Source organism: Dendropsophus ebraccatus, chromosome 3, assembly GCF_027789765.1.
Source record: "Dendropsophus ebraccatus isolate aDenEbr1 chromosome 3, aDenEbr1.pat, whole genome shotgun sequence".
Taxonomy (NCBI): domain Eukaryota; kingdom Metazoa; phylum Chordata; class Amphibia; order Anura; family Hylidae; genus Dendropsophus; species Dendropsophus ebraccatus.
This window is the reverse complement of record NC_091456.1, coordinates 182,893,603-182,906,240: the sequence shown is the minus strand read 5'-3', so window position 1 is coordinate 182,906,240 and position 12,638 is coordinate 182,893,603. Positions and strand designations below refer to the sequence as shown.

General features: G+C 44.4%; 1 protein-coding gene across 12 annotated transcripts in view; it reads right to left on the bottom strand.

Annotated features, from left to right (window-relative positions):
- Nucleotides 1-12,638, bottom strand: part of CELF4 (CUGBP Elav-like family member 4) — a 911,277-nt gene that overhangs the window by 49,808 nt on the left and 848,831 nt on the right. For 8 of the 12 annotated variants that reach the window (XM_069963253.1, XM_069963252.1, XM_069963255.1 and 5 more), the window contains one exon: nt 1,548-1,691. In XM_069963253.1, the coding sequence (XP_069819354.1) occupies nt 1,548-1,691 (144 nt within the window). The remainder of the gene's footprint in view (nt 1-1,547; nt 1,692-12,638) is intronic. The other 4 variants (XM_069963258.1, XM_069963259.1, XM_069963261.1 and 1 more) reach the window with 1 other exon arrangement.

Here is a 12,638-nt window from a genome sequence, read left to right as displayed (position 1 = left end):
CTCTATTCACTGTGCCGTGTAAAAGGAACCTTCCTCATCAATTTCTCATAATGTGAACTCAATATATATATATATATGTTATGGTGTAAAGTGAAACTGGCTCAGTTGCCCCTAGCAACCAATCATATTCCACCTTTCATTCCTCACAGACTCTTTGGAAAATGAAAGGAGGAATCTGATTGGTTGCTAGGGACAACTGAGCCAGTTTCACTTTCCACCATGTTTGATAAATCTCCCCCATGGCATAGACAACTCCTAACCAAGTATCAGGAAATAATGTGAAGCCAATACAGACCATATTGTTCTGTCCTATACTATATGACTGCCTGGGATTTACCTTAAAGCTGACCGCATGGCACAACGCACTACGATTGGTGGCCGTTATATTGGTATTAACCATGCTACACAGTCATCTACCACCATACGCTGCAAAATAATACACTGTAGAGTATCTGAGTAGAAGTGCAACACAATTCCTAACATCCCCATACAGTGCTTAAAGGTGTACTCTGGGAAAAAAAGATATTAAATCAACTGGTACCATAAAGTTATATATAAACTCAAGTCTATAAAAAAAAAATCTTGTCTTCTAGTACTTATCAGCTGCTGTATGTCCTGCAGGAAGTGGTGCATTCTTTCCAGTCTGACACACTGCTCTCTGCTGCCACCTCTGTCCATGTCAGGATTTGTCCTGAGCAGGAGAGGTTTTCTATAGGGATTTGCTATTGCTCTGGACAGTTCCTGACATGGACAGAGGTGGCAGCAGAGAGCACTGTGTCAGATTGGAAAGAATACACCACTTCCTGCAGGACATACAGCAGCTGATAAGTACTGGAAGGCTGGATATTTAATTGATAATTAATTTACAAATCTATATAACTTTCTGACTTTATATATATATATATATATATATATATATATATATATATATATATATATATTTTTTTTCTTTTCTTTGTCTGGAGTGCCCCTTTAAGTAATACCAACACACAGTATACTGAAAAAGGACATATTAGGTGCCGGGCCATGAGTAGCGCCCCCTACAGTAAGAAAGGCAGTAATAAACAACATTTACACTACAATATTCAACCTTAAGATAGCCATAAACAGGTATAGTAGAGCTGAGTTTGTCACATTTGTACGTTGATCTGCAACTTTTTAATAGAACTCTACTACCGCCATAACTGACAGAATAAAACTGCAACTCAAACTCATTGGAAGCTCTTCCACTTTCTATACAAAGCAGATGAGAAAGTTACAGTGTATTCTATAAGACCATCCTCTTATAGAGCCCCAGCTACACAAGGAATACTTATTGTTGGCCTGGACCCTCATGACTGGAGGAGGCCATATTTAGTGAGTGAGGTGACACTGGTTTCGGATGAGAGTATTTGCCGCCTTCCAGCTCCCGGGTTAGTCCCTATCATGAGCAGACATCAGGCTAGAGGAGAGAACAGTACAATGACATCAAGCAGGTGAGTGTCTAGAGAAAAACCCTTTTTATAAATTCCTGGATGAAGCTTATTATGTTTGTTATCTTTACCCACCAAAGCATTTACTTTGGTTTGTCGCCCGATCCACAAACACTTTCGAGGAGATGACATTACCGAAAGGCAGGAACATCTGCATCAGCTCGGTGTCCCCAAATTCCTGGGGCAGATGGTAGATAAACAGGTTGCAGCCCTCGGGTCCTGAGGAGAGAGAAGAAAGAGAGAAACAGAAGCTGTTACCGACACAAGATCCCAACTCAGCAGCTACATATAGTATCTAGACTTAACAGGACTGTGACTAGATGTTCCATCACCTGAGAAGAAACTTGTGAACGTACGCCACTGCGTAATTTACGCTTTGCTCCAGATTCTGTACACATGTGCGTAACTCTAGACCAAAACGTACGCTTCTACTGTGTGCTCGTTATTTGTCCGTGAATGTTCGGAGAAAAGAACCAATCACAATCTTTTTTTCACGTTCGGGATCCGGCCCGAACATCGAGATGTTCACTTATCACTAGTGTAGACCCAAATTGGACCCCATTGATGAAAACATTCTTAGGCCATGTTCACATGGCGTAAGACACCGGCCGTTCTGTGACCCGGCAGGGTCAAGGACCGGCTGGTGTCAGAGAAGATCATCCTGGCCGCTACTGCAGTACTGGCCGGATAATCTTTACTGCTGTTAAATGCAGATTCAGGCCCATGAGCGTCCTCCTGCATCCGAATTTGCCGCTGCTCACAATGGAGCGTGCGGCTGGAGCCGCATGCTCCATTGTGTGCACTGACAGGTTTTCTGCAGCCGCTATTCAATGAATAGCGCCTGCAGAAAACTGACATGTCAGTTCTTTGCGACGCCGCTGGGGATCCCTCCAGAGTGTATATTACGTGGGGATATGCCGGGATTCCATAGGAGCCAGCACTACCTAGGCTACGTAGCAATCACGGCCGTTGTTGCAAATCGGCAACAACGGCCGTGACTGTTACGTAACTTACCTAGTGTGAACATAGCCTTACAAAGGACAGTAATGCTTTCATGGTAATCATCCTTTGTGAGTAGCTTCTCATATCTCTACTACTACAAGTACTACTACTCCTATCCATTGTAAGTATCCTCTGTAAGTAGATGCCCATGTATCCTGCAAGTAAGCTGCACGACTAGTACGGAGAAGAAATGTTCATACTGTATATCCATCCAGCTCACAGCTACTCCACCCATCTACTACCAAGAACCTGGACTTTCCTAACATATACTGTAGTTGAACAAAGTCGCAGTAAGGTATTTATGCACGATACGATAAAGTAACCTGATGGCGCATAAGTCCCAGAGGTGAGACATCCATCGATAAGATTGCTAAAAGCCAAAAAAGAACATGAGGATTAACTCAAAAACCACCCTACTTTGGGGCGGATCTTTCTGCAAAATTGGAACAAGTGGGGTCTATGGCATCTCATGGATCTTGAGCAGAAAAAAAACACAACTTTTCCTTATGTGATTTGACTGTGTGTATATATCACACTGGGGTAAAAAGGTGAAAAAAAATGTGAAATTTGTCAAAGTTGCAGGAAGGTACATTATACCCACTATATGACAAAGTGATCTGACGGTGGAGCATGGCTTCTATCGATGCCAAGTACATTTAGGGAAAGAATCTGGCATCTGTAATAAACGTTATTAAAGGGATTTCGAGGTTTTTAGCTAGACTATGGCAGTATATGCATCTGGGGGACCCGAGGGCCCCTACCCACCTCCCCTGCCCGTATTTCATTCACCTTGCTGGTGAAAGCGAAAGAAGATGGATCAGTGCCCTGACAGATGCCCATTTAAAGCCCATTAAAATTCCTCTGTCTCAGCGTGAACACAATTAGGGTCTCAGAGCATTTCCCACGACTAAGAGAAAATGAAGTCTTGCTGAATATTTGCTAAGCACAACCTTCCCGCCTCTAATGTGCTGAGAGCCACGTCGCCGGGGAGCAGCTGATCTCGGCATTTCCTACAGAAGCTCAAGTTCAGAGGTGACGGAGGAGCTTAATCCGGAGTCGAGGGTGTGTGCGGGGGATCCTGATGAACGAAGGCCATTTTAGTTTAACCCCTTATTGGAAGGGGGCTCAATGTTGGCTTTAAAAATTATTTGTATAATCATGAAAATATAGATTAGGGTATGAATACGAGACCCACCTAAAAATAAGAGATCGACCAATATCAACCAAATTTACCTAGCTTCGATATCAGAAGTGGACTGGCCCATTGTATGATTGAGTATGGCCCAAAGACTCGTCGAATAAGGCGACCCATCGAGTGAGCCGTGCCGGGTGAACACACTACTCCATAGATCCTCAGATATCATTTATCTCAATGGAGTAAACTTTTAATATGTTTTCTTTTCGAAAAGGAACTGTTGAGTTCAATGGATGTTGCCAAAACTTTTTATTTCATGATATCGAGTAGAGTTGAGCGAACGTTTCAAAAGTTTGGTTCGGCGACCCTTGTAGAGATGATCGAACATCGGGAATTTTCAGGTTCGTTCGAACTCAAACCTTCCAGAACCTTAGTCATTTGATTCCTGATGCCTTCCCGTTCCGTGGGGAAGGTGGAGACAGCCCAAGTACCGCCTGGAAAACAGGGATACAGCCTCGGTAATAGTCTCGGGCTGTCTCCACCTTCCCCACAGAACGGGAAGGCATCGGGAATCAAATGACGAAGGTTCAAGAGGGTTCGAGTTTGAACGAACCTGAAAATTCCCGATGTTCGATCATCTCTAGTCCCTTGCAGCCGCTAGAAGTCCACTCAGTACCTCACGAGTCAGTCAGTCTCAGTCAGTTATTGGCTGAGTGGGCTGCCATCTCATTGACATTGGTTGACAGCCTGCTCAGCCAATCAATGAGACAGGACAGCGCAGCAGCCAATGATTGGCTGAGAAGGCTGTCACTGTGGTGTCGCTGGCTGTGCCATTGCCTTGTCTCTTGTCAGTGACTAGAGATGATTGAACATCGGGAAATGTCAGGTTCCTTCGAACTCGAACCTTCTCGGACCTTCGTCATTTGATTCCCGATGCTTTCCCATTCCGTGGGGAAGGTGGAGTCTCCACCTTGGACATACTGAACTTGGTCACTTTCCCCGCACATATAGCCAGGCGCATGCGTCGTGTCATGTTTATACTCTCGGATGTGTACGAATTGAGGAAGGGGCAGTAGCTGGCTTTTGGGATATAACTTCCAACGAGTATTTCCGGGTGGTCTTGTGACTATTGGGGCCAGTGGTAGGATCATGTGTGTGTTTTTAAAGGTTTTTAATTTTGTGTCTTTTTTGATTGGATTTAAATAAAGAATACTAAATATATTGTGGAGGTGCAGACCTTGTTTTTCTAGATCTATTTCTTTTTTGTATACCATAGACAGAGGTGGCAGCACTGTGTCAGACTGGAGAGAATACACCCCAGGCTGTCTATAAGGAACATATACAACCAGGGGAGACTGCAAACTCCATGTAGATCATGATACACCTGGGCCACAAGACAATACGGGTAAGAAGTGCGCCATTGGTTCTTACCGCGTCTGATGCCCCGGTAAACATTCACTTATGTTCTGCGGCTAATTACATCTTTTCTGGAGTTTGCTAATGTGACCAAAATAGATATATGAAGAAATAAAATCAATTCATGTTTAATGTGGAAGTGATAAAATGAAGATTGCATCGTTAATGCCGCCATCCCCGGTGCAGCCAAATAGCGGTGACATTTAGGTGCTTACATCTTAATGATGGATGCCTTGTTACATAAAAGTCTAACAAGTAGAAATAATGGCCCATAATAAAGTGGAGGTTCATTTGTAAACAGACTTCACATCCGGATCCCTCTTGTATAGAATGTCAGGCCGAGTTCAGGTAATGGATCATTATGGATTTAAAGGGGACACGACACCAAAGTCAATGGAGGCAGCCTGACGTTTACTAGTGCCAAAGACAAAACCACCTTAAAGTGTCGCTGTCGTTTAAATTTTTTTTTGCAGAAATCAATAGTACGGGTGATTTTAACAAACTTTGTTATTGGGTTTATTAGCTGAAAAATGCATTTTCATCATGAAAAAGCAGTTTAAAGCTCTCCCCCCTGTCTTCATGGTTTTCTATGGAGAGGGAAGGGGTGGAGGGGGATGAGGCACCAAAACAGGATAACAAAGAGTTAATTTACAGCTACATTACTGGGCTATCTCCTCTGAAGTCAGCACTGACCTCTCTGACCTCTGAATACCGGCTTTCATACAGCTTCCACTGTGTAATCCTTTGTTCTCTGCTGGTGACTAATCTCCCTCCTCCCCCCTCCCCCCTATAGGTTACACAGGGCTTGACTGATGTAAAGGAGTCAAGATTTCCTGATAATAAGCAGTGAATGAGCAAGAGGAGGGGGGGACCTGGGGAAAGGCTTTTTGAATGCAGATAATGGCATATTTGCCTAATAAACCCAATCACAAAGTTTCTTAAAATCGTCTGGACTATTGATTTCTGGAAAAAAACAAAAACAAAAATAAAAAGGACAGTGACACTTTAAATCTAAATAGGTGCTAGTCACTCGCTAACTTTATATTGTGTGTAAGATTGACTCTTTCCTCACCTTTACTTCTAATTTCCTTTACAGATTTTTTTTATGGCCAGATTCAATGCAAGGCTATGATACCCCACATAGTTTTTGTATCCTTTATATGTCTACATGTTTTATAGGTGTGCCATGTAAGCAATGGGTGGTGGGAGTAGTACTCATCAGTTGAGAACAAACTTTTCAAAAGTTCAATTCGGCAGGTTTTCCGAACTTTGTAATAAAATTTGGGTTTGTCCAAACTGAACCTTAAAGAAGAAGCCCGTCCATTTGTTAAATCTGACAGCCAGCAGGGGCAGTGGGAATTTGATCAAGAGTAGGAACTTACCTCCCCCTGTGCCCGCAGTGAGCGGCAGGACCGGCTTCGGGACCACTGCCAGCTCCAGGATCTTTGGTGCTGACGCAGCTCGACCCAGCTGATAGACTGGTCGCTTAGCCAAGACATCGCTCCAGTCACTGAGTTGGTGAGAGGCCAGTCCATCAACCAGGACAGGCCTTCCCCCCCTCCCCCCCTAAGTTGTAAAATCATCAAAACTCAGCGGGGGACATCGGGAGAGGACAGAGAGGTGAGCGTACCCTTCTTTTTGTTTTTTATGTGTATTAAATTGTGCAGCCTCCAACTTTACAAACTCATTCTGAACTTTGCAAAAAGTTTGGTTCAGTACTGAGTATCAATCTCAGTTCGAAAGATTCAGTTTGCTCATCTCTACTCATCAGCACAATTTATGCTTATTTATCATCCTTAGGATTGGGTATCTGTGGATAGGGTATACGTTCTTTTTCTTCATAGCTTTTAAAATGAGTTAATACCTATGGACAACTTTGTACTTAGTCTTCGTTAAAAATTTTCTATCATTTTGTTCAGCAAAATATAGGAAAAATCCACCAGATAGACTTTCTGTATTGTCAGTATTAGGGATAGTAGCAGGGAGGGGTTTGTATAGAGAAGCTCAGAGTGTGGGTAGGTAGGAGACTATACATGGAGGGCAGGCTGTAAAGAGGAAGATAAGCACACAAAAGGCAGTCTGCAGGGATGATTGTGTATAAGCGTATAAAGAAAGTCGATAACCCACAGCAAACTGTATACACAGACGTCACATCCACCATGTATTACAGGAATTGCACACCCGACTCAAAGTAACCACTAAGATATATGGAAATCATTTCAAAAGTGTCCAACGCCTTTAGGCATGGGCCATTGGGTAAGAAGTGTTCAGAATGTTGGATTTATAGCAAAGATGGTCAAGTGGTGCAAATGGTACATTGACAAATGGGTGTTACCAGTTCCCAGGAAAGACTCTGACCCAGTCAACATATATTAAAAAGAGTCAGACATAAGTGTGCATAGATGGGCGAGGGTTTAATCTGTTATCTTATGTTGGGTGTTCTGTGCATGGCCCAGCTGCTCCTATAATACAGAAGCAGGGGTACCTGTCCAAGACAGGAGTCCCTGTTCCTGTTCATTAAGTGTTGGGTGCTCTGTGCATGGCCTACCTGCTCATAGACTACAGGAGCAGGGACACCTATCTTGGACAGGAGAACATGCTCTTGTACATTAAGGGGGACATTTATCAAAGTTACATCAGGGATGTACACCAGGGAGAAGGCGCAGATTCTTCTCCCTGGCATAAACCTGTTAGAGATTTTAGCTGGGGCCTAATTTAAGACCGGCTTACGAGTGCACCGTGATAACTCCCCCTCTAAGTGTTGGCTGCTCTGTGCACGGCTCAGCTGCTCATAGAGTACAGGAGCAGGGACACCTGTCTTAGAAAGGAGTCCTTGCTCCCTACATTAAGTGTTGGGTGCTTTGTGCACGGCCCAGCTGCTCATAGAGTACAGGAGCAGTGACACCTGTCTTAGAAAGGAGTCCTTGCTCCCTACATTAAGTGTTGGGTGCTTTGTGCACGGCCCAGCTGCTCATAGAGTACAGGAGCAGGGACACCTGTCTTAGAAAGGAGTCCTTGCTCCCTACATTAAGTGTTGGGTGCTTTGTGCACGGCCCAGCTGCTCATAGAGTACAGGAGCAGTGACACCTGTCTTAGAAAGGAGTCCTTGCTCCCTACATTAAGTGTTGGGTGCTTTGTGCACGGCCCAGCTGCTCATAGAGTACAGGAGCAGGGACACGTCTTGGGACGAATCCAAAACAAATGTAATCATAAAACATCTCTCAGTAACTGTCTCCATCTCTATTTACATTTTTTTTTACATTGAATGAACTTAGAGATAAAACTAGTTGAAAACAATAATTCCAAAATAATAATTTGTTGCAGGAGATTAGTTCTATGATGCCCGCTCTCCATCCTCAGCTGACCCTGGATGTGCCGGGCAGTGAAACCTGTCGAACATTTTCTCCAACTTTGTGTTTTTTTTTGTTTTTTTACGAATCTCTGTGGCTGATCCCAGCCTGTATATCAGGCTCAGCAGTAATCAGGTCTCTGCAGCCTAGCCTCATCCTCTGCGCCCCTCTCCTGAGCTCACTTCCATTACCACCTCCCTGCACTTATTGATTAAACTTCAGCTCATCCCCGCCGCTCCGAGATTGATGCCACAACGACCACATGTAGAACAAAACAAACTGTGTCCTGTACAAGTCATTAGCAGGTTAGGGACAATTTATAGGCAGCTGACCAAAGCTGAATGCCAAGAATAAACATCCAGCTGTCACAATATTGTTTTCATCTGTCGAGGGGGAAATTTATTCAGGGATTTATAGTCTATGAGCATTCATGGGTAATAAAAATGAGCATTAATACATATAGCGATCTGCAAAGCTCAACATGGCTTCCCGCACTGCTGTATATGCAATGATATGAAGATGATCCTGCATTGGGGTCGCTTCTTCTTCTGGTGGAGAGATATTTTTTACTCCTTATTTAGAAAACCTAACCTTTTTATTTTTATTTTTGCCAGTTCTCTGCATGGAATGGCATGGTCACACTTAAAGTGTCACTGTGGTTTAATTATTTTTTTTTTTTTTTTTGCAGAAATCAATAGTACAGGCGATTTTAAGAAACTTTGTAATTGGGTTTATTAGCCAAAAAAATGCATTTTTATCATGAAAAAGCATTTTAAAGCTCTCCCCCCAGTCTTCATGGTTTTTCTATGGAGAGGGGAGGGGTTGAGGGAGATGAGGCACCAAAACAGGACAACAAAGAGTTAATGTACAGCTACATCACTGGGCTATCTCCTCTGAAGTCAGCACTGACCTCTCTGACTTCTAAATACTGGCTTTCACACAGGTCCCACTGTGTAATCATTTGTTCTCTGCTCTCTGCTGTTGACTAATCTCCCTCCTGCCTCCTTCCCCTCCCCTCTCCATAGAACAGACAGGGCAAGATGAGATTTCCTGATAATGAGCAGTGAATGAGAGGGGGGGGGGGGACCTGGGGAAAGTCTTTTTGAATGCAGGTAATGGCATGCTTGCCTCATAAACCCAATTACAAAGTTTCCTAAAGTCGCCTGGACTATTGATTTCAGCAAAAAACAAAACAAAACACGACAGTGACACTTTAAGGTTCTGGAAATGCACCCTTTATTTCTTAGGCTGCTTTCTATTGATGGTAATGATGATGGTTTTAGGCCACTCCAAAAAGAGCCCAGTTGGTTTCTGGACTAGTCTAAATGGCTCGTTAAGTCTAAAGTTCCTTCACAGTGAGGATCACACTTGACAATTTGGGCAGGACCAGGCTACTGTGTAAGGGCCGTATTACAGGGCCTGATAGTTCAGAGCAAGCGAGCACCAACCTGTCAGGTCAGTGCTCGTGTGCTCCTCGTTCCCCACTTGCTTTCGTTGCACCAACAGGAGCAGAGGGCCGTGGGGAGCAGCGGGAGGAGCTGCTCGGACAATCTTTAGATTGTTCGGGTGGTCCATAGGAGAGAGCATCGGTCTGCTGCCACCACTCTTTTTGCATGGAATGTCGGCCGCCGCTATCGTCATTCGGATTTTAGGTCACTCTTTAAATCAGGGATGGGGAACCTTCAGCCCTCCAGCTGTTGCAAAACTACAATTCCCATCATTCCTGGACAGCCGAAGCTAAACCATCGGGTATGTCGACTGATCGTTGATTGAAAACATGACCTATTACATGAAGCGATTATCGGCAGGAACGGCCAGTAATTGGCCAAGTATGGCAGATAATCGCCTTCAAGTAATAGTACCCTGAGGAGGCCGCCATAAACATTACATAACATTACAAAATCGTTGGGTTTGGATGACAATGGTCTGCTGGATTGATCTAAATGGGTCCTGAAGTCTAATGTTAAGGGAATTGGCTCCTTCATGTTGGTCAAACCCACCAATTCTGGTTGGGCCGACTGGTCATCTAATGTGTATGGTGGCCTCCTGACTTTCCCTTGACAGATGATGTCATAGCAGATAAAGATGATGGAACTGGACTGGACAACATGAGCGATACCTTTGCTCTAAAGTCAGTGCTTAGCATGGTCCTCTCCAGGCTCTGTGTCACCTGACAAGTCGGACTCATAATGAACGTCTATAAGGCCGTCTTTTCTCACTGACACGCTCCTCTACCCACTCGTTCTCACTATCGGTCAAGTTCTGAACACTCAGAGCCAAAACGATCGAAACTTTTGACAAGTCTCTTGTTTTTTTTTGGAACGACAGCAACACTTTGAAGCTAGGTTCACAGAATGCACTTATGACAAGAACGGACATTGTTTTCCATCAAAACAACAGCCGTTCTTTTCATATGGCAATGATAGGCATTGAAGTTAACGGAGCAACGGCCATTGGTTTCACACAATGCATTGAACAACGGTGGTTGTTGCATTGACTTCAAAGCATATGACTGCAGTTTTTAAAAGAACGGCCGTTGTTTTTATGGAAACCAATGGCTGTTTTTTTCAGAAAAAGTACATTGTGTGAACATAGCCTAAAGCCCCTATTCCACACGTCGACAGTAAGCGGGTGAGTACAGGGGGCTGCCTGGATGATTGCTAGATTGCCCGGGCAGCCCATAGGGGATAGCAGCGATCTGCTGCCGCCGCTTCTATTCTACGGATCGATTATCATAGTCGCTTGTCTTTCAACATGTTGAAAGACAAACAACAGCAACAATCAGCCGACATCGTTCATGTCGGGTGATCGTTGCCTTCTATTGCACAGGATGATTATCGCCATAACGGCCGATATCGGCCGAATACGGACGATAATTGTTCCATGTAATAGGGCCTTAAGACAGCGCTCACACATTGTGGTGATTACATGTGGATTAAACCATATCTCCATGTGGTCACCAACAGCCGCACCATGTTGCCAATCAGTTTCCCCAACATCCTGTGGCTGCTGGTGGTTTCCATATATATAAATTGCAGTGACAGGTCAGTTGTCGCAAATTACAGGACGGTAGGTCAAAGTGGGGAACCCCTGCAAAGGGTATATTATCAAAGGCCAAGTTCACACTGAGCAAGAACAGCAGAGCTCTGTGCTGTGCTCGGTGTCCTGCAGTGAGTGAATGAGAGGGCGCGCTCGTCCACTCCCGCTGCTCTCCGCTCAAAGAAGTGACATGTCGAACCGAACTGAACACTGGGATTAGGGATGGTACGAACCCGAACCCTCAGTAATGATTCCCGCTGTCTGCCCGCTCAGTGCAGCGGGCGGATCCAGCGGGAGGACCGCCTGGAAAACTGGGATACAGCCATAGCCATAGGCTGTATCCCAGTTTTCCAGGCGGTCCTCCCGCTGTATCCACCCGCTCCACGGAGCGGGCAGGCAGCGGGAATCTGATGCCGAGCGTTCGGGTTCATACGAACCCGAACCTCGGAGGGTTCGGACCATCCCTAATTGGGATGTTCGCTCATCACTACCTATTAGTATGTAACAGGAGGGCAGGGTCTACAGTGTATTTTGTAAACAGAAGCAGCCACCAACCTGTCATCACCTGACCAAGTTGGTCAAGGGTGAAGGTCACGCATTTGCACTAGCTTATGTGTTAGGAATTTTATACAATAAAGATTAAGGGTACAAACCCACACACCGTATACACAGCAGATACGCAACAAATACGCAGCAAATACGCAGCAGATTTGTTGGTACAGATTTGATGCTGTGTTCAGTTATTTAGATCTAATCTGCTGCGTATTTGCTGCGTATTTGCTGCGTATCGCAGCAGTAAATACGCTGCTTATACGGTGTGTGGGTTTATACCCTGAAGGGGTATTCCGCTCAGGTAAAATACACGTTGAATCATCACTCCTCCTGGAGGCTAACAGTGAGTTCCATATTTGTTATCTTCTTTTCAGTCCTCTTCCCCCAGTTCTGAGCTACTGCTTTCTGCTGAAGACACAAAAATCTGTGTGTGAATTGTTCTCTCCTCCTCCCCCTCCTCCCCCAGCCCTTCTGAGACAGCTCATATAAACAGCACCCATGAATGGCTGTTTGTATACCGGGAGGGTTAATCTGAGGTCCAGTTGTTGGTGACCTTACTGTGATTAAAGGAGAAGTTATGTGAAAATTTTTATTAAAGTATATTATTATATATTAAAGTCATACAAATAACCAATATACACTTATTATGGGAAAAGCTTATAACGAGCTTTT